This window comes from Tachypleus tridentatus, chromosome 13 (assembly GCF_004210375.1).
Source record: "Tachypleus tridentatus isolate NWPU-2018 chromosome 13, ASM421037v1, whole genome shotgun sequence".
Classification (NCBI taxonomy): domain Eukaryota; kingdom Metazoa; phylum Arthropoda; class Merostomata; order Xiphosura; family Limulidae; genus Tachypleus; species Tachypleus tridentatus.
This window is the reverse complement of record NC_134837.1, coordinates 26,167,214-26,194,341: the sequence shown is the minus strand read 5'-3', so window position 1 is coordinate 26,194,341 and position 27,128 is coordinate 26,167,214. Positions and strand designations below refer to the sequence as shown.

The window sequence follows — 27,128 nt, the reverse complement described above, 5'->3', positions numbered from 1 at the left end:
ATGCTGAAATCAGGAGTTCGATTCCTCTCGGTGGACTCAGCAGTAGCTCCATGTATCCATGTAGCTTTACTATAAGAAAAAAAACAACATACACACATTGATCTTGAAAAAAAAAACTTGGTTCTTAGTGTGCCTTGGTGACATTTATTTACCGTACAACAAGTACTTTTAATGTACAATAATTTAAACAAAGAATTTCATTTATATTCATCCTTTGTTTTAACACACACACACACAAACGTAAGCATTGCAAGCTGCTGAAACTAATGCATATTTCAAGTCCAAAACATCTAAGTAAACGAATCTGTTGTTCAATAGGCCTAAAAGATGGCGCTTCAGTAACAATTAGCTTGACCAGGCGTTTCAATAAAACTATAAAAGAGTGTGTCATGTAGGCACGAGGACATGAACCTGGTTTTGGTAGAAGTATTTAGATTACTGTTTCTTTAGTGCAGTCCATTTTTTTTTTATTATGGCTAAAGTTCCATTTAATTGGTTAAATCGACTTAAGTTAAAAAATCAAGCCGCTCGTGAGTTTCTCTCAGAATTTCTAGGAACTTTTATATTAATCGTAAGTATTCCTTTATGAATATTTGTTTGAAAGTTAACAATCGGATGCTAATATAAGAATGATCATTTGATTTGTGTATACTAGTATTCTTGAACAATTGTAGATGTATTTTTTCCGTACTATTTTGTTAACAGTTTATTCGTAAGACCTTAGGTATATAAATATATAATTGTACGTTATTTGTATGGACTTTAAGTGTTGTAACAGTTTTTCCAATTGATAATCACAATTGAGATGAAGTCGAAGAGTGCGAGTTGTACTTTCATGTTTTGTATAATAACGCTGAGCTGATGTTATAATTATTTGTAACCAATATCTAATAGTTGTATAAATAAAAATTCATAATAATTTTTATTTATTAATTGTGCTTTTCGTATTTTCTGTTGTTCTCGAATATAAAAATGTATATTATTTTCGTAATTTTACTACAATTTTATCCTCCATTAGCAAAGTGACAGATTTATTAGTTGTTTAGCACAAAACTACGCAATGAACTATTTGCACTCTATCCATCATTGGTATCAAAACCCAATTTATAGTTTCAACAAATCATGCTCTCCCCTGCAACTGTATTTTGTTTGCCGGAACTGCATAAAGCAGCACGTGCTTGTGAATGACATTGTAATAGCTTACAGGATAATAATTTAAAATGAGTACCTCACACTGAGGTGTGAGGTAGAGCGCTTTAAAAATTTGTAAGGGTTTTCTTAAAGTTTGAACACCGGCGAATGTAGCTGCTACAAAAATACACGTTCCACGAAGTGACCGTTTTAATCTGCGTAAGAAGTCCGATTCTGCGCTCCAATAACTATGTTTTTATTTTTTAGTTGAGTAAATTTTAAAGATTGTAAGTTGTTTACCCATGAACATGTAAACCCAAATATAATAAATAATAAACATAAAAGAAACTACTTAAGTGTTAATCTCACTAAATGACCTTTTATTTTTGTAGTTCTGACTCTATTTCTTATGCTTTTTCAAAATTGTGAAAGTTGAGGCTGATTAAAAAAAATCTTCACCTTACATTTAAATCCTTTCACAAGTTATGAATTATCGTTTTAAAAATATTTAGTATTAGCTAAAAGATGCATTCAATAAACCAGATTTAAATTTTTATACTTTAATGACTATTATAAAAATCCTAAGTGAAAATTGTTCACTTCCCTTACCATTTAAGTTGTATTTTCTGTTCGATTTATTGGTCAGGTTTTACTGTTTTATCAGACGTGTATTAGTTATTTATGTGTAGCAACATTTGTATTATTTTGAAGAGAACTGAAAATATTTTAATTATACATTCTCTAAAACTAGAGACATATTCCATAAATTAACGAAACTTAATTTATTCTTTAAAACCGCGTTTTATTTTAAAGACTTGTATTTTCTGCCCGTACAGTTGATGTAACAAATTAAAATAATATATTAGAGAAAAGGAAGCTACTCAATAGCACCCACCTCTAATACTTTGACTAATTCTTTAGAACACTGAGGGATTAAATGCTACTTGTAATGGATTCACTGTTCTAAAGTGTGGAAAGCGATTTTGTATCAATGCAACGCGAACCTAAGTGACTCAGATTCGCAGTCTATCGCGTTAATCGCTTGTCCATGTTATATCACTGACGGCCGATTCTTTCTTCATTAAAAGTAGTTTCACAAAATGCTGTCTTGTGGCCACCATCGGAATCGAGCCCCGAATAGAAAATATGTTGAATATAAGAGCTGGAGTTTAAATTGGAGCCACCGAGTAGAAAACTGAAACAACTTGATTATGTGGCAGTATTTCAATAAACTTGCAGCTTTACAAACCATTATTAGGCAAGGTTCTCTTTCATACATGGTCTTAATTGTGTGTATGTTTTATTTCTTATAGCAAAGCCACATCGAGCTATCTGCTGAGCCCACCGAGGGGAATCGAACCCCTGATTTTAGCGTTATAAATCCGGAGACATACCGCTGCACTAGTGGAGGGCAGGTCTTAATTGTTAGATTATCTAAAACAAATGCATTCACCTCCAAGATGGGCTGGGTGTGACCTAGTGATTAAGAGATCATGGCCCTAAGAGTTCCATAATAATTTAATATTTTTACAACACAGCTCACGTGAATTGAATATCTAGCTTGTAATGATATTTTGTGGTATCTTTAGATACCGTGACTGGATGTGCAAAACGGCCTTTGAACTGTGACAAGTCTCGCATGTAAAGCATTTTGAACGTCACTGCGGCCTTTATTTCATTAAGCCATAACCGTTTGAGACGTATGTTGCTTCAACTGGCATATAAAGATATTAAAAATCTTGTAGTTGAATCTCTAACCATAATAATAATAATGATAGCCATCGGTTAAATAAAATCGTTCTTCAATAAGAAAAGAGGTTAGTGTGGATTTAATGTTGTCACACTGTTACCTGCATGTTCTGGAACGTTACTTTTACGTTACCCATAATTAGTGGTTAATTAACAAACCACAAATACAACGTACGGTTTTTAAACGTCGGATATTTAGTTTCTATTATGCTATTACAAAGTGAAAAGTAATGAACCAGTCATTAACTCGTTAGTTTCATTATTTAAAAATATTGTAAAAAATTATTCAAATAGCTATCTGCTCATAACAGTTTCCGTAATTTTGAAATTATAAATTCGAAGGAAGGAATCTAGTTAACAGCACTCGCCGCCAACTCTCGTTGTCTTCTGACTGAACGGTGGGATTTTAACCCTACACGAACCATGATCCTACACTCTTGTAGTCTACAAACAATGCTGCTATTCTTTACCACGTCCGGTTCTCATCATCTTTACCAATGAGCCACGTCCGGTTCTCATCACAGGAGAATTAATGCATATTGAATTTTCTAAGACTATTTGACAGAAGCAAACCTCATTTGCAGCATATTGGTATTTAAAAAAACGGGAACGTAATACTGTAAAATTACGATAAAAAATTCAACTTTGGTAAATTTACCAGAGTAAGAGAGACGTTATTAGCGGAACCAATCACTCTTATCAAAACAATATCTGCAGTTGACGGAGAAGTAAACCCCCCCATAATAAACCATATTCTGATTTCTAAGTTAAGCTACGAAGTACAATTGTAGTACCTTAACATTTTCCATGACTGGAAAGATAAAATTGGATTTGCAAATATACCAATTTATAATTTAGGTTTACATCTCATATAGTCCATAATTTGTCTGTTGCATGTTTCCGTAACTCGATAGCACTGTTTGTAAACTGCAGCTGAGAAACCTAAAGTAGCAAGGAATCATTATTTTGTCATGTTTGAGAATATCTACAGTAAACTAAGGTCCAGTCAATAAACAAGTTCAATTCGTTTTCTATTTCAGACATTTAGCAGGACCGTAACTTTAAAGTTCGTGATTTAAATTTTTTTTTATTGAAATGCAATGTTCGATACGTGTTTCAATATCTTATGTATAGATGGCTCTCTGAATATTAATAATTATTCAAGTACTTACATTGAATCAATAGTTTTAATTTTTCAATGTTCTTGTGGAAAGCCCCCCGCTAGTACAGCGGTATGTCTTCGAATTTACAACGCTAAAATCAGGGGTTCGATTCTCCTCGGTGGGCTCAGCAGATAGCCCGATGTGGCTTTGCTATAAGAAAATACACACACTCTTGTGGAAAGCTGATGTAAACGTGCACTTTGCTCTTTCATAGCATTTATAGTTCGATTGTGGACTTTCAAACGTTCAATATCTAATACTGAAATAAAAAGAATCTCATTTCCTATTAATCATTGACTGTTTTCCTCGTTTGCCAGAACAGTGGTTTGAGACATTACTTCATACACTGGAACTATAAAAACAGATTTAGAAAAACTATTGGATTTTACTTGCAGCAATCCTCAATTTCAAATACTATCTTAAAAAAATAACAAACTCTCCAGAGCCTTTACTTTTAGGTTCACTAGCAGATTGACTTCTCTGTCAGAAGATGTTAGCAGTAGTTAAAGTTCAGTTTTAATAAGAACAATCAATTGTTATTTTCCTTTCAATAAAATAAATCTTATGAATTGATTTGTTATTATTTTTGCGAGATTAAAATGCTTCAACCAAACCAGTTATAATATTTCACTTTTAGCAAAGATGCAAAGTTGTAATAGCTCATTTTGTTCTTCAGTTGATCGTGAATTATGTCCGTATACCAATGTTCCGAATTATAATTAACTAGACCAAAGTATCTTCTTTTGAAAAACTCGATCGTTTGAAACTTGGAAAGCAAATCAATTCAAGGCTGGTTCATTTAAAAAAGGACACCTATATATGAATTGGCCAAAGTTAATGTTGACATACAAATATGGACATTACCTTTGTGTTTGAGTTCTCAAAGTATTGTATTAGTGAAGCACTTCTAGAAGGAATGACATTTTGAAGGTCACATCACACAAAATTTTATATTAGAAAACTACACAAGTATAATTGTTTGATTACCCTGGTGTTTGCTATAATTGATTCAGTAAAATCTAATTTTGGACATCTGAGTACGAATCAAGAACTTGACTTTGATTCTATACCATGTATGTATTAAAATTTTCTAATCAACAGAAGCTATTGCTTTTTGAATTTTGCACAAAGCTACTCGAGGGCTATCTGTGCTAGCCGTCCCTAATTTAGCAGTGTAACACTAGAGGGGAGGCAGCTAGTCATCACCACCCACCGCCAACTCTTGGGCTACTCTTTTACCAACGAATAGTGGGATTGACCGTACATTATAACGCCCTCACGGCTGAAAGGGCGAGCATGTGTGGCGCGATGGGGATGCGAACTCGCGACCCTCAGATTACGAGTCGCACGCCTTAACACGCTTGGCCATGCCGGGCCTCCAATAGAGGCAAGAAGTGGAGTAAGGGGTCATTTCTTACGGAATATAATTTTAAAAGTCTACTTAAATTCTTGTTGGAAAATTCGTACAATAACATACATTCTGGATGATCGAGATAAAAATATCTTAGAAAACAGTACAGTTTATAAATCTTATTTTTATATTTCAACGTTAGGTATTTATCTGTGACAAAATGTTAGCAACATAATTTCGTTTCCTCGTTAGCTTTCGCTCATAATACAGAGCCTGAAGCGGCCTCGCCAATATAAGGGATTCGAAGAATCGTCTGAAGCAACGTTTAACATTTCTAGCATACAAGTACTATGAAAATAGTTAAGTTTACGTCACATGTATGATATGATTGTGTATGCACAAAAATAGCACATGGCGTTGCTTAATCTGGTAGTTTCAAAAATGTCCCGTGTTGTATAGTGGTAACTATAGCCTTACATTTTTTTTAACCTTACTTATCGCTGATATGCTTAAAAAACAACCAATTTACTTGTCGCTGCTTTAGTAGCAGTATTAGCTGATAATCTTGGAGCTGAAATGTATTGATATTTAATAATAAAGAATTTAAATTTCGGATCAAAATCTAACATGTTAGAAAACTTATGACAGCAAAAAAACGTGACAGATACACGGGTTCTATATTTTCCCATATTTCAAGTGAGATCTTTCATAACCTGTAACTTCATGTTATATACTTGTAGTGGTTCATAAGGTATTGTGTGTTTTGTGCTTGAAAAACATGGATATAAATAAGAGCTTTAGTTTTTATTTATTCATTTTTGTCTTCAACTGAAAATTACTTTTATTCTTTTTAGCCGCGGCATAATGGCTAATAGAATGGCAGTTTTTTCAAATACAAATTTTAGTTCCGTTATCTCTTGACCGATTTGAAATCTAATTGCAATTTTGAAGTTGGAGGTCAAACCCTTTCGCCGAATTGATAATGCCAAAGGTCTCGTGCATTAATTTACCATAATCCTGCCTACAATAATATCAATATAAGTGTAAGGTGGTAGAGATCTTGATGAATAATAAAAATGAATAAGATACGCATGCGCAGTGCTTAGTATTGCTGGCAAACAAAATATTTAGTAAATAAAAAAAAAAGGGGGAGGGGATGTGTCATAGGTTAATTTATTATAATCCTGACTACGCATAAGTTTCTTATAGCAAAGCCACATTGGTCTATCTGCTGAGTCCACGGAGGGAATCGAACCCATGAATCCTGACTGAAAGAATTTCAAGTGCGGCAGCTACTGAGGGTTCCCTCTAGTTTTAAGTGTTAGTAAGGCGTAGCAGAATGTAAATCTAGTTGATACCGGAAACAGAAATTGTATTAGTGTTGCTACAATATCAGAGTAAAAGAAATAACGCAACGTTCACTGGATGTACAACTTAAGCCTCGTTAATCTTGTTTAGACGTATTTATGTTAACCTAATCGTTTATGGTTAAGAACATTATTCTTTGATCTGGTTTGTATAGACATCTATAAAAATGCTTTTCATTTTAGTTCTTAGAGGGGTAATTAGAATGTCACTTAAACAAATACCTCGTATCTAAGACTGAAAACCAAGTTATTCTATCGTGAGAGGTTAATCGAATCTGAAAAAACTGGCAAGAGGTTAGAATCTCTTCCTACGACCAGTTCGTAAACAATTTTCATGGACAATTTATAAAATATCCTATTAAATGGAGGTTGCAAATGATTAAGAAAAAATCGAACAAATGTTTGTTATTGTTACTTGAGATTTAAACATTAATTGATAAACGTCTACATATTTCAGAGAAACTCAAGTATATAGGCATGAAAGTTTGATTTGTGAAGAGGCGAGTCCTCATATCGGATATTATACAAATGCAGCTCTTTTATAAACAGGCGTAATGTTTATTCTAATTGTCTCGTTGTTTTACAGGAATAATACAGCTCTCCACAGCTATTACAGATTTATAAATAAAACTGGTTAATTCGTATCGTCTAATCGGTATGAGTTTTTATATCGCTTAAAGTAAGAACGTATGCTCGCTACACAAAGCTATGAGTGAAACCTGTATACTTTCATTTGTGGACGATGTGTTTTCTCTTCCTGAAACAGCCTCGGTTCAATTTCATAATTATAGTGGAATCGGTAAGAGAGAATTGATTTTTTGATTTTTTTTAATTACAAAATTAACTACCGATAGATGGGGTGGAAGGGGCTATTTCACAAATTTTGTAGATAAAACTTCTGCATAAAAAAGTTAGGCTAACCATATGGCCGTGCTACTATCAGACGAACTCAGGGTTCGCGTTCCATTGGCGTAAATCTGTTGCATGTGCCAGATAATGTCCACTATTTGATAACAGTATCCCAACCACTAGCGGTGGATGGTATTGTCTAGCTGGTTTCCATCTTGTCTAAAAGCCTAAAATTAGGACCAACTGGAATAGTTCGCCTTTACATAACCATGCGCGAATATCCGAAACAAACAGACCTGTGTCCTGAATATTTTAAAATATTCTAAAAGTAATTTATTACTCAGTTTCATCATAAAGTAAATGTTTTAGTTGTCTTAATTCTTAGTCTTAGAATTTTGGTTTCTGCATCAAGGGGTAACTGATAACTGAACTGAATAAATTAATTTAATCACCTACTCGATGTCAGAACACTGCTACATAAAATGAGCTTCCAATACGGCCCTATTGTTTTCTCGGTAAACTTAGAAAAATTAGAAGATTCCTTAAGTTTGGATAGTTTGTCATAAAATTACTTAACACATTATATTTTAAACATTTAAGATACTTTCGAAATTCGTACATACACAATGTCGGTAAACTGATTTTTTTCGCGGGTTATCTTTGTCTCAATTTGTAATCTACCCCTAAAACCGTGTAAATTTAGTAGGCACGTGCACCATAACTCATCGACATAAATGTTAACTTTAGTACAATTTGGGATCAGTTTTACCTTCCATATAACTGAAAAGTTCTGATGGTACTGTCTTGAAGGAAGACGTCCATTATATAATGTATTCATTCAGCTATAAAAATGTGCATATCTCCTAAACGCTTCAATCCCATTTGAATTTGGTATTCTATTCCTGTATAGTGCTGCACCCCTTCTTCTTGGGTTAATGGTAAGTTTACAAAATTGAAACTTTAAAATATGGTTCGATTCTCTGTGGTGGAAACAGATTGGGCAGACTGTGTGCAGCTTTGCACTCGAACAAAACAGACCCATTTCTGTATAGGTTCATTCTGTACAAAAATTATTCTTACGTAATTAATGCGTTGAAGTATTTATTAAAATAAGAACAGTGGTGCAAGTGAACAATTCTTCATGGTAATTGCTGGTAATTGAGTTGGTGACACTTCTTTTCTTCAGTGATGTAATACAAACTCTGTTCAGCAGCCGCTACCACCATCACCATCGTTACCAAACGTGGCATCCGACATATTAAGCTCCACTGTATGTATAATTCATGGTTTCTTCTTACAAAACATTATTCGAAGACGTTAATACAAAGGTGTGGTCAACTACAGGATGTGACACATCAATTTTTCTAGATTAAGTCATTTAATTAATACCATTAAATATAAGTGCAGATTTTAATATTATGGCGTGTTTGTCTTCTGATAGTTGCGCTTCCAGAACAATATACGTTAACATTTTTGAGCTGATAACCTAAACGAAAACCAACTTGTTAACAGCATTTACCACCAACTCTTCAAAATATTCTTGTTTTGCCGAATAGTTCGATCTGACACATCTGGACCCGGCATGGCCAAGTGGTTAGGGCGCTCGACTTGTAATCTGAGGGTCACGGGTTCGAATCTCAGTCACATCAATCATGCTCGCTCTTTCAGCCGTCGGAGCGTTATAACGTGACGATCAATACCACTAGTCGTTGGTAAGATAGCCCAAGAGTTAGCAGTGGGTGGTGATGATTAGCTGCCTTCGCTGCCTTAGTTAGGGATGACTAGCGCAGGTAGTCTTCATGTAGCTTTGTGACAATCCAAAAAAACAAAACAATCAATCAACCAAACTGGTACATCTCAATAATGTGTTCTTATCCCCAAAGTGCAGAGCGTGATATTTTATTTTATAGACGATAACGGGACAGAAACGTTAGATCCACGAATCCATAGTCCGGTACACTAACAACTGGACCACGTTTGGCACATTTAGATATATTTTTCTAAGCGTCTTTATGTATACATTGAAGTTTCGATGTACTTGTGAATTAATATTTAAACACACGTATATAAACTCTCATTTTATGTCGATAGAAGAAAGACAAAAACTAGGTTTCACTTCAAGTTTTATTCAGTGGCATCATTACTTTATTAACGTCTGACAACTTGCTCTATAATCTTTCATATTTTGCATATAATCTAATATGAACAGTAGACAACGTTAAGTTAACAAAATAATATAAACACTACATCAAATTAAATGATTATTTTCAGATAGAAATTAGAAACTATTCAATACGTTTATCAAGTTTCGTAGAATTTGCTTAATTTTCACCGTGAGAACGTAATAATTCCGTGTGGTTTTAAACGAGTGAATTTTCGCCAAGATAGTTTCTGCTCGTGCTCCTTTGTTCAGACGAACGAAGATTACTGTAAAGTTAGACCTTTCAGTTCGGTTTGGTGTTTATGGCGCAAAGCAACTTGGCTATCTGCGCAGACCTTTCTGAGAACGGTGATTACGTTAACCATGGAAGTTGGAGATGGGAAATAACGAAAAAGTAAGTGTCCAATAATAATGACTGCTAGAATAATATTAAATATTATATTGTATAGTTGTATTTATCCTCATAAAGGATTACAGTAGACATGTTACTATAAGTAAGTTAAATCTATTTTATAAGAGTATTATAGCACGTTCATTCCAATGTTTCCCATAAATTTATAGGTAATACAATATAATTATCATGAAAAATATCAAAATAACCAAAAATACGCTAAAGAAATATGCAGATCAGCATGAATTTGAACATGTATTTGAGATAACAAGAAAATTACACCCTTGCGCAAATTAATTAAAACCAGACGGAAAATTACGATTTTTTCAATTCTTTGCGTTTTATTTCTGAGAATCCAAAAATTACTCGCAAATTAATACATGATATGACCATATTTATTTTTCAGAAGATCATTAATCCGCTTTGGCATCGAGTCCACGAGTTGACTGCAATCTTTACTAATTTTTGGATCGCGGTACCAAACCTCAATTATGTCCTCAATTAGCTTATCTTTCGTAGTACAGTCTTTTCCCCGAAGTCTTTCTTTACAAATCGCCCAAAGATTTTCAATAAAATTTAAGTCTGGAGAGTTTCCAGGCCAGTCCAGCACCTTTATTCGCATTGTAGTCATAAAGTTTTTCACAAGTTTCGATGTGTGGCACGGAACCAGATCTTGCTGAAAAATGCCAGATCCATCTGGAAATCTTTTTAAATTCTAGAACGACTCTTTTCTGCAAAACTTCGATGCACTGTGGTCCTCGCATCATACCTTCTACGATACGTAAGCCTCCGACGCCATAGTAGCTGAAAAAGCCCCAAAACATCTTCAAGAGATGTTTTACGAACTGATTGATGTGAGATTCTCTAAGTTTCTCACCTGGAGATCTGTGAACATGCAGACTTCTTTGACCCTGCACAAAGAAACGAATGTCGTCACTGAATAACACCTTCCTCCATTGTTCTTGCGTCCAGTTCTTGTATTTCAGACCCCATTGATACCGTTTTTTCTTCAAGTTGGTAAGAAGTTGTTTTTTTGACTGGTCTCCATGCCCTTCTAACGCAATTTCGAATGACGTAATATTTTTCATAATTTCGTCATATATCCCAAAAATAGATCGACTACTGCAAAACACAGCTAATGACGTCGTCTGTGTGACAAAAGACTATTAAAGGAAATGAGCGGGCCTACACCAACCGCCATGCGGGAAATATTATAAAATGACCATTTGTTTCAATTAATTTGCACAAGGGTGTAGATCGCCCAGTTGTTGGATATATACAGAACGATGTTTGGTAGTTTAAACCTGGAAACACGTGCCTCATGGTGATATATGGGCTAGATGAAAACCCAAACGCTCACACAGCCATCTCCAACTTGTATCTGCTGGCTATGGTGATACACGAGCTAAACGTTTTAGAGACTCGAAGACTGAAATTCGGCCATCCATAATTGTATTTAACTTAAATATAGTTGTAATACACAAAATACTCAACACTTCCAGCATGAGTTCAGAAATAACCATTGTAAACGGAAATTAGAAAGTTATTCATTGTATACTTACTCCAATAGTCTAATCTCTAAGATTTTCTTTGTGAATTTCGTAAACAAAAAGTTTAAGACAGGTTGTTTTATACCTCTAGGCCTTCACGTTACTGTAGTTAGCAACCTGTCACAGGAAACTTAACCTTGACAAAAAAAAAACACACGAAGAAATGACCTACGACGACGTGTCAATGGCTCCACAATAAGGTTAACACAGTTCATAACCATACATCTAACACGTGCACTTGTGAAACTTAAAAACGTGAACAATGAGACGTTCATTCTAATAAATACTTAAGTTTAATATATCATAATGACAAAACTCAATGAAACAGCTTTAGTCAACGTCCGAGAATAGTAACTGAAGAATCGGTTTGAAAAGTTTATGTAACTAACAATACAGACAAATATATTTATGGATACGTGTCGCATCTGATGCTAGTTCTAAAAAATGCAAGTTTCTGAGTTTACCATACCGAAGCACTGGGACAAGAATATATTGCTATCGAATAAACCGTGTTTAACAAAACGTCGATATTTATAGTAACTTTAGATAAAACAAGTCGCTATTCGAAAAGTTTCATGTTGTACTTCGTGTAATATTTTATCGGAATCTATCTGGAAAAGATTGTCATAAAAATATAACTATTTTCATTGTTAAGTGAAGATGCACGCACGCGCACGAACGCACATATTTGAATTGCATTTCCATTTTTTTTTTAACTGGACACAAGAAGTAAAGATCACAATTCGTCCAACGGACTAAACACCAAAAAAGTAACTTCTAAGCGTATGGTCCTCCTCTAGTACAGCGGTAAGTCTACGGATTTACAACGCTAAAATCAGGGGTTCGATTCCTCTCGATGGGCTCAGCATATAGCCCAATGTGGCTCTTTACTATGTGAAAACACTAAACGTATGCATAGAACTAACTTTAAACGGTTTTATAAAACTTACTCTATCATTATGGTGACTTTGCATTCAGCTTTTATTTTTCGCCTCACAAACTTGTATGTTTCAACGCACAATTTTTATGAACGTACTCAATCATTCATCCATTAAAGCTATTTCGAAATATCAATTAACTTGTGTCCCTGTCTTTGCGCTCTATCCGACGACCATAAATTTTGACAAGGGCCCTGAAAGTAGTACGAGTTGCAAAACCTTCCACCCTAAAGCTATCATGTCGAAAGCACACCCTTCATCCTTGATGCTTTCCATAAGTTAGTGTGGGTATGATAGTTTTCTAGAGCCCGTTTTGAAAATTCAATTTCGCAGAAATCCATAAACACTACATCAACCTACTTGACTGGTACATCTTTGTATGAAATAGCATGAATATAATTATTTTTTCCATCTGAATGTATATGTTGTTGAATCAATCCTATGTGCACGTGACTTGTGTCGCTTTTCCAGCATAGATTCTCCACTCTGCTGCGTCCTGGGTAGTGCAGTAAGCTTTGCCACTAACTTTTTTGTTTAGGAATTCTCATCTGTTACAAGATGCCGTATTCTATTTTCCATGGCTAAGTATAATTATTGCAGCTCGCTTCTTGGATGAGAATAATTCCTCCAGTTGATCCATGTTCGTTTTTCCAATGCTTAAGTACAAAGGTCTTAGATTTAGATTCGGAAGTTAAGATTTCGATCTTTATGATAATGTGAATAGTCTCAGTCGGATAGGGCTTGTAAATTCCTTTCCTCAAAGCAACCAAACGTGTTTTGTGACGTCACATTACCCACGAAACTCCAGGCAAAGTCAAAATAGTTTTCATACAGTCTGCTACAACGCAATTTTATAACGCTGCTTTGCTTATTCAAAACCATCTTACTATAGCACAATCAACCATCTATAGTAAACAAAAAAACAAAAACAACAAAAAACCCATAGGGTTATTTTTTAACTTTAATGGATAGTATGTATAGTTAACATCCACGAAACATCGAGTTAAATGCCACATTAATTGTGAACTTAATACACAGTTAAAATTGGATCGTAAAATATGAAGGAAATTTAAATATACGTTTATCAAGCCTAATCGGTTGATATCAATTCCAGGTTTTCTGAAGGTCCATGCTACCTGGTGAGCATAAGATTAACTAACGCTTAACAAACTGTTATATAAACTATAAATATTTACAGAGAAGATATCAACCATGTAAAGCAAGAAAGCGGGAAGCTGGAAGTAGCAAGTCGTAACTCACTGTTACGGTCGGATAAGTTTTTAGTAACACTTATGATCGTTTGTGGCTTAGTTCCAGCTTTAGTTTGGCTTGGATCTCTGTATGTAGTTATGTCTCGAGCTGAACTCCACTCAAATGTTTACACATCTATTTTTATAGTGTGTAGTTTGGAATTTCGCCATACTCTATGACGTCATTTTACTCTCGACATGCACTGAATTTATCTTATTGAACTCGGCGGTACTTGTGTGTGCTGTTTCTCTAAAACACTCCCGTAACTCCTTATTTCAAGAATTTGATTTCTGGTGACGTAGTTAAAGTATTTATAACATTCCATGTTAAAAATATCCACGTAGCTGGCACGAGAAGTAAGTTTGTCTTCGAGTGAACGACATTTGTTATTGTAAATATTACAGCATAAATGGCACAGTAAGGCTTATGTGAGAATAGAAACGCTACCTATAATTGATTGCAAAACTTCATTGCTAAATAAAACTACCCTGACTAAAACAACACTACCAATCTATATTCCACGTGTCCTAAATTGTCACTGTTGTATTGGTGTCTTTTCAGTCTATCTATAAACGTTTTTACCCTACTTTCAGTGGCTTGTTTTCTACTACTCGTTCATTATCAATGTTTTACAATCTTCAAGTCCAATATCATTATGATTTTCACTTCATTTGTTCTTTATCAGTACGCCTTCTTTTCAGAGTTTACTATTGAAAGAATAGGTGTATACCGAAACTCGTGTGAATCATGTAAATATTTTCTACCCTTACATTCTAATAAAAAAAAAAAAAAATTTCTCGCTTCATGAACGTAATGACAAAATTATCTTTGTGATGAAAATGATTCAATTTCAAAGCTATTCTAATGTAGAAACGTATAAGAGAACATCTCAAAGGACTAAACTGGATAATGTTTAAGCGTCGTAGCGAAAGTATTTGTTTGACATAATTAAAAATGCCGAGGGAGGAGATCAAACCAAGTCTTCATGGCTATGTGTAGGCGTGACCATATCAATGTGAATCTAAAACTTAATGTGTAACCGTAGAAAATAACGAACTTTAAATACATCTTCGCTGAAATGTAACTGGTTTATATGGTTCATATGATTACTGTAAAGGTTTCTATACTTTCATTGGCTATTTCTTTATAAAATTGCACGAATGGTTATCTATACTGTGCCCACCGAAGAAATCGAACTTCAAATTTGTGCTTTCTCAGCCCTCAAGCGTATTTCTGAGCTAGCTTCAGTGAATTTGTACAATATCACCACCTTCACTCTCGCATATCTGAAGATTCGTGATGAGCATCCTCAGAAATTGACTTTTCTTCATTTCATCAACAAAATTATTTACTGTACAAAATAAATTGAAAATAAATTGGAACACTTTCAACCCTTAAACTATTACCGTTCTCTCTCGCTTGATAAGATAAACAAAATTTTGTTTTAATCACATGGTAAGGTATTTTGAAGCATTTCGTCCTGGTGCCAAGAAACACTTGACCTAACTTGTTAAAACAAGTTCCAAAAGCACTATTTCAGATATCTCGATCGAAAAGCTATCCCGAGAGAAAGTTAACTTACTGTTTTATTCTTTAGCAACAGCTATGTATAGATGTTGAAGGCCGTTTTTCTTTTAAGACTGCTTTCTAAAATAATTGCAAACATCAATCTTTTGAAAAGCTTTGGATGAATTAGTATTTGTCGTCCACTTTTAAACTTTCTCTCCTCAGCGGTAAACCTGAAGCCGTATATTGCTAAAAACTGGTTTCGATACCATGATGAGTATAGAACAGCGTAGTTTGGTATTTATCATCAAGTAAATAAAAAAAGATGCGTCTCCTGGTGGCTCAGCGGTAAAATAAAGGGCTGATAACGCTACAAATCGGGTATCAATACCTGCTGTAAGGAAAGTACAGGTAGTCCATTACGTAGGTTTTAACTTTACAAAAGAAAACATCTACAACAATTTTGCTATATATTTAACGGTACACTAGTTATTTTTTCCAAATTAAAGCACAGCGAAATAAACAGAGGTCAAAGTGAATTACCTTTTAACCTCTTTTACAAGAGTGGACCACCACATTCACCTAAAACAATAGTACATGTAAGAAAACAGGCAGGATTTCCCATACGTTGGTTATTTCCTAAATTAAAAATCGAAAACATTGTATTAAGTGTTGTTAAAGTACATCCAAAGTTTTGTTTGTGTATCGCTACTACTTAATATATATAAATTTTTGATAGCTTCAATAACAAAACGCAACTATTAAGTGTAAGTTGCACCAGAATAAGTCTGACCCAAATCCTAACAAACTTAAACAGTTCTGCATACGAGGTTCAACATATTTCGAAGACTGTACGTGGATTAGCTATATGACAGTTGGAAAGGTTTTCTCTATGGTCGTATACTCCAGTTTCTCAGTACTCGCACGATATGTGCAGTAAACAGAGTAAGAAACTTCTACATCTGACGATCTAAGTTTACAACTAAATTACAAGGACAACTAATTTTTATCTTGTTGGTCAAATAAACATAATCCAACAAATCATACTCAAAATATAATTGCAGCCAATACTTTTAAATGTATTGATAGTCGGATCGTCTTTTACATCGCAATACTGTACATTTAAAGAAAAATGAGAGGGTATTAAATGGACCTTTCAACTTTATGACTCGTGCTGTTGAAATGAGACAGCCATCATGAGCAACCATCTGCTCGGTTGTTTTTACTCTTACATCACTTCAAAAATGTGTTCAGCTATTATGTACATTTTAATCGTTAAAAATGGAGTTTTTATTTTGAATTTATCCAATTGTAATTATAATAGCGTGTATAAATATAATAAAATACTATAATAGTACTACAATAACATTTTGTTACCTAAACGTAACTAAATATGAAAACTTACTAAAACGTTAATTATTAGTTCTTGTATATGGTGTAAAGATATAGTGAGTCGTCGGAAATACTCGGAAGTTATACGCAGGTGACGACATAGAGGCCGTTATGAAGCAGTTACCAGGTTGGTTGGATTTTGGCACCTTGCCAACAGTTGTTGTGTAAAGTTTTAAGTGGCTTGATAGCTTTGATGCCTGTTTCACTAGTTTAAACGTTCCATGTGTTTGACGTGTTTCACTCATCTCTAACGTACGTGTGGTATTCGGATATCAATAGGATATGGTAAAAATAAAAATGGAAAACGAAATAGTATTGTGAAGAGGATATTCGCGACTCCGGTAGAGTAAGTGAATTGTCCACGATGCACAACAATAACAAAAACTGTTTACATTTATTACATTGACGAAATTAGCATAACTTCACGTTTTTTTGTGGTTAATTTTAATGGCGCTAACATGAGAATAGCACGTTTCAAGAGGCTGCACGAAGGAACTTCTGCAGCGTTTCACTTCCGTTTCAAGAACTTCTGAAACGGAAACATGTCTAGATACAACAATTAAAATGCTGTTCCAAAAATCCGAATTTTATTCTAATGTTTTGTTTCAATTAGTTTAATACAAGATTTTTACGTTTATTTTTCGTCTTTTTTCCGCCTACCTGTGTGTGTGTGTGTGATATAACGTTCATCTCTTTTTTTTTTTCATAAAAAACTACATTACTTTCTATCAGCAAATTATTTAATCTCTACAAAGTGAGGTCTCGCATGACCAGGTGGGTAAGGCGCTCGACTCGTAAACTGACGGTCGCGGATTTGAATTCCCGTTATACCAAATATGCTTTACCCTTTTAACTGTAGATGCGTCAGTGTGACAGTTAATCCCACTATTCGTTGGCAAGAGTAGCTCAAGAGTTGGCGGTGGATGGTGTTGACTAGCTGTCTCTTACTGCTAAATTAGGAACGGCTAGCGCATATAGCTCTCGTGTAGCTTCGCGCGAAATCTAAAACAAAGAAACGAACTCGACAAAGTGGGTAATAAAACTGTCTTGACTTCATTCGGACTCGAACTATAAATTATACAAGTCAAAGCACATAACGTATTGAACATGTAGCAAATTAGGATCGCTAGGTTCTTGCTATTATCAGAACACTTGGCTATTGGTATTTTTTTCTTATTTGTATGTCATCTGAGATGTTGTCCTAATCTAAAACTTCACTTTCTCTTACCAATATATTTTTTAAAAGAAACAGACTTCTTTTGTTTTGTAATTGTAATGAAAATTTGTCGTGATTGCTATTAAGTTGATCCTTTTAGACACGCATATTTTATACGAAACTGAGTTTTGGGGTTATAGAAGTGATAGTTTTCTTTATGTATTACACTATTGGTAATAATGGGGTAAGGCCAGCATGGCGTGGTGGTTGAGGAGGTCATTTTGCAATCTGCGGGTCGCGGGTTCGAATTCCCTTAATTGAACACACTCATAATGCGACACTCAATTTCACTATTTGATAATACAAAAGTAGCCCAAGGGCTGGCGGTAGGTGGTGTTTTGATTAGCTGTCTTCTCTAGTCTTTCACTGCTAAATTAGAGATCCATATCTAGAAGAAAGAAGCCACCAAATACGATCTACCCAACACTCATCTACACCTTAAAAATAATGGTATAGTTAAAGTTGTAGTCACGTAAACAGTGTTCACATACTTCTAATTTGAGTGATATAACGTTTACCAAATTCTCATAGAGAAGGCACCAAAGTTCCTACCTACCATGCCATAATCCAGCTTCGAGTGTCAAACGGGAGACTGGCCACTTTTGTTTCATTTGCATCACTGTAAAATTAATGACACTTGCGCCTCATCTGGGAAAAACTAGCGCCCTCTAATCTATTACGATCTATGCGTTAGATTCATGTAGCGATCGGAGACGTAAAACAGTTTTACAGCACGTCAGGTCCGGCTACAGGCGTTTCCCTTGTGGACGGGACAGTGAAGCTTTTATTCCTCCTTTGACATTTAACAAGTTTTCTTTTTTTAAATAATATTCTCCAGGGAGAATTCACTTGAATAAGGCGGCGAAATTTAGGTTTGCACGACCCGCCCATACGACCGCGCTGTAGCATAATTTTATTTTAATAATTTACATTTTATCAGTTTATATGTTATACTGTAATTTTTTTTTTTTTACTGCATCTCCCAAAAGTAACTTGTTCTAAGAATTACAGAATCCTGTAGCATACAATTACTTTTAAAGTAATGGGCATGTTACCATCTTGTAGCTTTTTGGAGATGCCGCTTTTGCTCAGACAGTGTTGGAAGGCCGTGGAGTCAGCGATGTCTTTGCTGTTGTGTTTGCTTGGGGTGTTGGAGTGATGATGGGTTTGGCTACTTCCATGGGTGTTTCAGGTAAGAAGCTCCTATGTTTAGTGTGAAACAAATACACTTCTCGCAGTACACTCCAGAATTTACATTCATGTTCTGTTGCACATTGCTCATAGAGGAGTTAAAGAAATTTCTCAACTTATGTCCATGCCCGTTTCATTTTTAATGTCTCTAGTTTCGTTCGGACAATGCTTATTTTCTTTTTCGTTTTACTTTATTAGGTGCTGTACCTAATTTTAGTTCAGAGTTTGGATAAGATAAACACGTCTAGCAATTGTTTGTTTAGAGTTAATAAATTAAGGCTGCTGTTGTAATGTAGTCCTTTTGTATTATTCAATAAAAAATACAATGGCTTTTAAATGGTTTGATACATTTTTCTTTCTCATCACTGTTTGTTTTTTTGTTCTCAGGCGGTCATATCAACCCTGCCGTAACGACAGCATTTGCTTCTCTGGGCAAATTCCCATGGAGGAAAGTTCCTCACTATCTAGCAGCTCAGCACCTTGGAGGGTTTTTGGCTTCAGCTGTTGTTTACTTCACATACATTGGTTTGTACTAAGCCGTGTTACTGAAAATCCTATGCATAATCCTTTCTAAAGATGTATTCTTGAGCTCTTGTAGAGTTGAATGTAAATCTGTTTCGCTTTTAATTGTAAGAACTCGTGAATGAAAACAAACTATTATACCGACGAGGCCCTTCGCTCACTATTGATTAATACTGCAAAAAATCTCTACTTCCTCTTTCTTATAGTGGGTCAATCTTATTTTTTTAGTCCGTTGTCTTTCATACACAGGCTAGCATTTGCATAGATTTTAATGATTCTTATTTATTGTTTCTTTCGCTATTGTATGACTAGTGGTTAATTTGTTAATTAATTTAAAATTTCAATTCTTTTTGTGAGCAATGTTTGTTCTACACTCATAAGTAGCCGGCCTATCCATGACGGGTTAGTGCCTATAGGGATAAATAAATATACAAGTAATTTGTCAACAAAAGAAAATACGGGCACTGTTAAACTGTTCCAGAGCTGATATAAAATTGTGCAAACTAAAATAAAAACACTCGGAATGCAATAACCATACGTTATGGCCACTTGAATCCTTAATGTTCTTCCATATCTTTATATACCTATTTGATTACATTGGAATCATCAGTGGATAAAGCTTCAAATGGAATGAAATTTGTTAATGTAAAGCAATTGTGCAACATTAGTCAAATATGAGCACAGAATATCGTGCATCCAATTCAATATTCAGAAGGTTTCGGTTTAGTGTTGTAACCTATAAAAGATCGAGTAAACGTCTATTTTACCAATATATTTAAGATTCTTTTAGTTGAACTGACTGACTAGCTTTTAAACGAGCTTCTTTTACTGAAATGTTAACTTGTTTCCACAAATCTTATATTACACAAACAAGGGGACTTCAATTTATTATTGAGTTTAAAGTTCCTGACATGGACTATTCAAATATTACTTTAAACTTGGAAGTTGGTTGTATCCAAACTTCATCATACGAGTTTGATCCGAATTAAATATAGATGTTTTTTAAGCAAACATACTTTACGTTAAAAAATCGTGGATCATTTAATATTAAAAACTATCATCGTAATGACACGTCTCATTATTTTTATTGGACTTCCTTCGTATAAATTACTATCAAAGTATTTATTATAATATGCTACTGTCTTTTTCACCCCAATAGATGCTTTAAATTGGTTTGACGGAGGAAACAGAACTGTTGTTGGTGCAACAGGAACGGGCTACATCTGGGCTACTTATCCCAAAGAATATGTTTCTATACCTAACTGTTTTCTAGACCAGGTAAACTGAGCTTATCTATAACTTTATTAAATTATTTGATTTATAATTATACCAAATCAGTATTGTTCTTCTGCGTTTTCAGTGTTGTAAAGTTTGACAAGAAATGTGCGTAAAAAAATGGTTTTGTTCAGTAAAATTTGTGTTTGTCCCTTTTTTAGACAGTAAATTGTTTCATACATGAATTAAGAAGAGATTCTGTTTTAATTAAAGATCTAAATTTTGTTTAGTTACTGGCGCGTCAAGTCAGACCTTTGAAATCGATCCTCTTGTTTAACTGTACACAAGATAAAGCATATATATGCAAACATTGGTGCATTATTACGTGTTCTTTTTATATTTTGTGAAGGAACATTGAGGTTTAACATTCATTTGTCCTATAATGCCAGTACTTAATTTCCAGACATACAAGCATCCTATTCTCGTTGTTTTGGCACGATGCTATCCTAAATTTTAGCGTTGTAATGCTGTAAATGTTTCGCTGATCCACCCTTAGAAGGTAACAACTGCAACAGGGTGGGGGGGGAAAGAGGCTGGAAAAAAGAAACGTTGTACTTACATCATTTAAGAGCACCCAAAGCACATTTTTACCTAAGATCCAGGAAAATTTGACACTAATCAAGCTCAATGTAACGCACACTCTTATTTCAGTGTATTAAATTTAACTACATTGATTCAGTAAACTGTTAAGTGCTTCATAATTATTCTGAAATTTTATGTTTAACATTTGTCTTCTCGTATCCTTTAACGATGAGTGTAGACTTTGCTGAAATTTGGCGTACGATTACACACGGGGCAAAGCGAAGATAGCCCATTGTGTTGCTTTGCGATAAAAAAAAACAACAACAATCTAACAAATGTGAAACCAATAATCTATTTTATTCACTAGTTTTACCAAAATATGTTTACAACTTATGCTGAAAATTTTTCACGTAATTCAGTTCAATTTCATTTATCATCAGATTGTAGGTACAGGTATCTTGATGTTTACGGTGGTAGCCATTGTTGACCAAAGAAACGTAAAATTCCCACTTTGGGGTGCTGCAATTGCCATTGGTTTTATGATTGCTGCCCTGGCTATGTGTTTTGGGGCAAACTGCATGGGTGCTTTGAACCCAGCTCGTGACTTTGCTACTCGAGTCTTTACTGCCGTCGCTGGCTGGGGTTCCGCTCCTTTCAGGTAAGTCTTTTACTATATTTGTCTGATAATATACATCAATGGAACACCCCCCCCCTGTCTTACTCAGTGACTAATGTATTTAGATATGAGCAACGCATTTCAAGAAAGTTTTTTTTTTTTCTTGCTTTTGAATCTTCTATCTTGGCTTAAACAATTTAATTACTCAAATTCTCTAAATACATAAAACAGTTTTAGTAAATTGTAGATTTGTGTATGAGATTAAAACAAATTCTGTTTCATAATTTTATCCGATCAGGGAATCTGACGCTTTTTTAAATTAACGTTTTTCTAATAGTTAGTTATGAACCTACAACTAATTTATCTCATTCATTGAAAATACAGCTGCTCATAAAGTTTTCCACAACTGTCCAAGTTGTATAAAGTAATATAAAATCGCTCTCAACCCAATAGCCATGCCTCATAACCACTTGCATTGAATTCATATTCTATTTGGCTTCCACATCTTTATCAACCGCGCTATTAGAACTGTATTTCTAGTAAGCACATTACATTATGTGTTGGTTTCTACTGTTCGAAAGTTAGTTTTAATATATTACCGACTTATCAAATATTAGGAGTAAAAATTCCATTCACAATGAGAGACCTTGGACCGTGAAGAAGAAAATGGCACTCGAGAAAGACACGTCTAACTAGTTCTGCTTTGGAAGATATAAATCCTGTTATTAATAATTCTTACTTGGAGTTATTAATCTAAATCTTCTCGTATGTAAAGTGCTTTATAAACGTTTTATATTAAACTCAAATTTCAGCGTTGAAAACTTGTGTATCTACATTAACAAATACATACATATTAAAATACTAGCCACTATCATGGACCTGAGATGTATTGTTATTTATACTTTTTTAATCATTTGAAATTCCATCATAAAGCTTTATGTGAAGCCGAGTTAAATCAGTTATAATCATAGTCTGAAGTAAAATAAGATTTAGAACTAATAGTTTTGCATGTACTTAATGAACTTTAACATCAAACAATTTTCCAGTGACTTTAGTTTTTCTAAATGTTTGGGCTTAGTGATATAACAGTTCACATTAGTCGAGTTGATAAATTTACATTAGAAGGACCAATTTACTCTTGTAGTCTTAATAAAAATATGTTATGAAAAATTACAGATTTGATAAAATTAGATATTTTGATTCCATAACTCGTTGTTGGAACTTAAGTTTTGTTAGTGTAAACCTTGTTTGATATATGATGAATCACGTCTCTTAGGGTTGTTCAGTTACTTAACAAGACTAATTTTATAAGAAGACTTTGGAAACGTTCCACACAAATTCCTTTCGTTAAATTGCAAACTTAGGTTCATCAGCATTCACTTACTTTTTCCCTTGAACAATAAAATAATGTTCGTTTTGACTTAAAATGTAAAGTTTTTAGTAAAAACCTACCTGTTGTTGAATCCAGATCATATATAATTTTTTGTTTTAAATATTTCGGCCATTTATAATGTTTGAATTCTTCTTGGTGAATTGTGTTAGTCTTTGAACTCGTTTCTGCATGTCTAAAATGTTTATTTTTCTTCAAGTGTTCGTAACTACAATTACTGGTGGATCGGGGTGGTAGGACCCCACTTAGGGGCTATCATTGGTGGCTGGCTTTACTACTTGGGTGTAGAACTTCATTGGCCAGATGAAGACGAAGAGGCGACTGCGAAGGAACTGAAAGAATTATTAGAGCTCGACGGCGAGAGGAATGGTAGTGTTTCTTAGATCATGTTTTAAACAACAATGTAGAAACATGTTCGCTCAAAATAATACATGGTTACACACTCAACTTACAAGTATTTAACACTCTTCATACGAGCGCAAAAAATGAGAGCATTGTATCATTTTTCAAATCTATTACTACAGGGTGGCCCGTAAGTCCCTACCCATCCATATGTTATTATGTTATATTCAATTACGCATGTATTATAAATTTATAAAATTATAAAAAAAAAATTCAGACAAATATGGCCGATGTAAGCCCATTTACACTTGAAGAGCGTATTTGACAAGTATTATGCAGCGAGAATGAGGGACAGCACAAAGATACACTGGATACATAAGATATATGGATGGGTAGGGACTTACGGGCCACCCTGTATATAACTTGATCCTTTCAAAAGAGGTAAGGCGGTCTTTACAAGTTGGTGGCTCTGAAGCAGATGTGAAGAATTTGAAGTTCAATCATCTCGGTAACACAGCATAAATAGTCTGCTGTACAGCTTTATGCTAACACAAACTTAACTTAATTTTCGCTCAATAATTTGTTTTTTACAAATAAAATTCAAAATCCTTGCATAACTAAAATAAAGAAAACTTGGCTTCGTCAACATTCTTCTCATTTAAACTAGTTAAACTGGACGAATCAAGTAAAGTTCACGTCCACTGGACCTAAAGATGCTTTAAAAGCAACTCTTTCAGAAGCGAGATCTGATGCAGTTCGGTACCCATATTGAACGGCAGAGTTATTATTCCTATTCTTGCTGTCCCGGCATGGCCAGGTGGGCTAAGGCATTAGATGCGTAATCCGATGGCCGCGAGTTCGAATCCCCCTTGCACCAAACATGCTTGCCCTTTCAGCCGTGGGGGCGTTATAAGTGACGGTCAATCCCATTATTCGTTGGTAAAAGAGTACCCCAAGAGTTGCCGGTAGGTGCTGATGACTGGCTGCCTTCCCTCTAGTCTTGCACTACTAAATTAAGAAAGACTAGCACACATCGCCCTCGTGTAGCTTTGCGCGAAATTCAAAAACTAAAAACAAACCTTACATTTACACTTTACCTTCCCTGTATTAGCTTACTGGTCTGGTCCAGCGACCTACACCTAAAAAATGTCAAACGTCTTTGTTTTGTTTAACTGAAACAGCACCAAAACATATCCGGAATAACATCTTTTACCTATATCAAGATGACTTGCATTTTTACCTCGTAATTTGTTACCACATTTTATTTTCAGTACTTGAAACTTTAATGTAAAAAACAAAAAACTGTAAATTATAATAGTTTATTTGAGACAACGGTTATTGTCAGCTGTGAAATGAACTTTAAAATAAAGGTAATTTATCTTGACCTATTTGTAACTAATTTCTTTTAGTCATGTTCTGATATGACTTTGTTTATTTTTCTATTCTAGAAAAAAAAGAGAAGACTGCTGTTTAACGACATAGTCATAACCGACTTAAAGGCATACAAAAGGGACAGCAGAATTTTGCATGTTCTGAATTACTAAAATATTGTGTATTCTTGTTGGTACAACTTTTGATACACAAGTAAATAGACCATAATTTTGATATGGAAGATTTGTTTACAGGTAGTAAAATTATAAATGTTTTTAAAAGCTTGCAACACACAACTTGCATCTCGTAGATGTTTTATTTAGCATCCAGTTAATACTTTATTTCCAACCAACAAGTCTAAAGTAGGATTATTATACCAACCAAATAATGCTTGTCTACGAAGAATATTTAACCTACGTGCAACATTTAAAGATATTTTACAGTATAAGAACAGTAACATTTGCCATTCCATACACTGGATTTCAACGATAACTTTAATTTGAATATATTACATATTAATATATTTACAACTTCAACTATTAAAAAATCAAGTTCTAAAGAGTAAAACAGAGGGCGCTACAAAAGTTAACTTATTTCAAGAGTTCTACCGCTGCCATTTATCTGCATGAGCAGATTATAAAGAAGTGTACGTACTGTCCGTTAGTTCGTATTAGATTGTTGATTCAAGTTTCTTGGTACTAATACCAATAATAATGCAAAAATATTGTATTAAAACTAGTTATATCAATTCAGCTGTGCTGCATATACGATAAAAACAACAACAAATTTCTAACTAGTATAATGTCGCAAGTTTACACAGCTGATTCATACATGAAATTCCCCTTTATGAGAGATTTGGCTGTTTTGTTCAACTAATTACATCTAGCAAAATGGGAAATGTGTTAGTGATAACATTAAAAGCAATTATAGTAAAAAAAATACAACTTAAAATTATCCCAGTAAATTTAATTATAAAAGGTGGCTGTAAACTTAATACGTATTATAAGAAAAATCTTTAAAGTAAACAATTAAATATCAGATAGTAAACATCTTTCATGTAAGAGACCACGTGAAACACACACCCCTATTTTCTGGAAATGCTACCAGAAAGCGCCATTACAATGTGTGAAATCTTGTTATTGCAATTTTGATTAATGCATTCATCCTGAAATTGTACAACACAAGTATAAAGTTTTTTGTTTTTTTTTCTTGAACCACTTTAACCTCGGTCCCAGTTAAAACTTTCAGTTCAAGAACTGCTGCTGCATTACAGCAATAATTCTCTTGCATATCAAAACCAGCAGAAATGAGGATAGTGCAGTTACCAGCAGGGAACAGTTGCTATAGTAACGCCTTAAGCGCCAATCGTAGAAATTAGTATATGCTCTTTTCGGTATTTATTATCAAATTTCTCCAGCATAGTCAGTTTCCTCTACGATGTTACAAAAACCTATAGTGGATTTATAATCAACTTCAGTATTGTTTTTAATATACAAATAAAGTATTGTAGCGACTTCTTGTTGACAATTTTCATATCCTACAATTTCATTGTTGCTTTAACTTATTGCTAGAGCTGTGTAGAACTTAACCAAGCATTATACCGAGAGTTTTGCTTTATTATGTAATTGTTATGCATCAAGTATAATCTGACAAAGATGGGGTGGCTATATCATAGTTTTAATGCGCATAATTAGAATATTTTTGTTTAAATAACATTTCTATAGTTTTTATAGGGAATTTATACCAGATGTTTGTTAAATTTTAGTAAACATGTTTATGAATCACATTAAATAACCAAGCTGTTGGATTTTCGATTTATTAAACTAGCTGTAATTTCTCAATGATGTAATTAGTTTTATTAGTAATAAAATATTTTATCATATT

The 27,128-nt window shown here is 34.2% G+C and overlaps 1 protein-coding gene across 1 annotated transcript; it reads left to right on the top strand.

Moving 5' to 3' along the window:
* Positions 1 to 346: 346 nt before the first annotated feature.
* LOC143240716 (aquaporin-9-like) lies at positions 347 to 27,128 on the top strand. Its single transcript, XM_076483627.1, has 7 exons — positions 347 to 571; positions 19,081 to 19,207; positions 19,594 to 19,731; positions 20,888 to 21,006; positions 21,966 to 22,183; positions 23,731 to 23,900; positions 25,322 to 27,128. The coding sequence occupies exons 1-7, from the start codon at positions 473 to 475 to the stop codon at positions 25,345 to 25,347; spliced, it is 897 nt and encodes a 298-aa protein (XP_076339742.1). The 5' UTR covers positions 347 to 472; the 3' UTR covers positions 25,348 to 27,128.

Excerpts from the sequence above, each read along its gene's own strand:
- LOC143240716 (XM_076483627.1), top strand. The coding sequence starts at position 473 with ATGGCTAAAGTTCCATTTAATTGGTTAAATCGACTTAAGTTAAAAAAT. Across the intron at positions 572-19,080 it reads TAGGAACTTTTATATTAATC|CTTTTTGGAGATGCCGCTTT; the intron begins GTAAGTATTCCT and ends ACCATCTTGTAG. Across the intron at positions 23,901-25,321 it reads GCTCGACGGCGAGAGGAATG|AAAAAAAAGAGAAGACTGCT; the intron begins GTAGTGTTTCTT and ends TTTCTATTCTAG.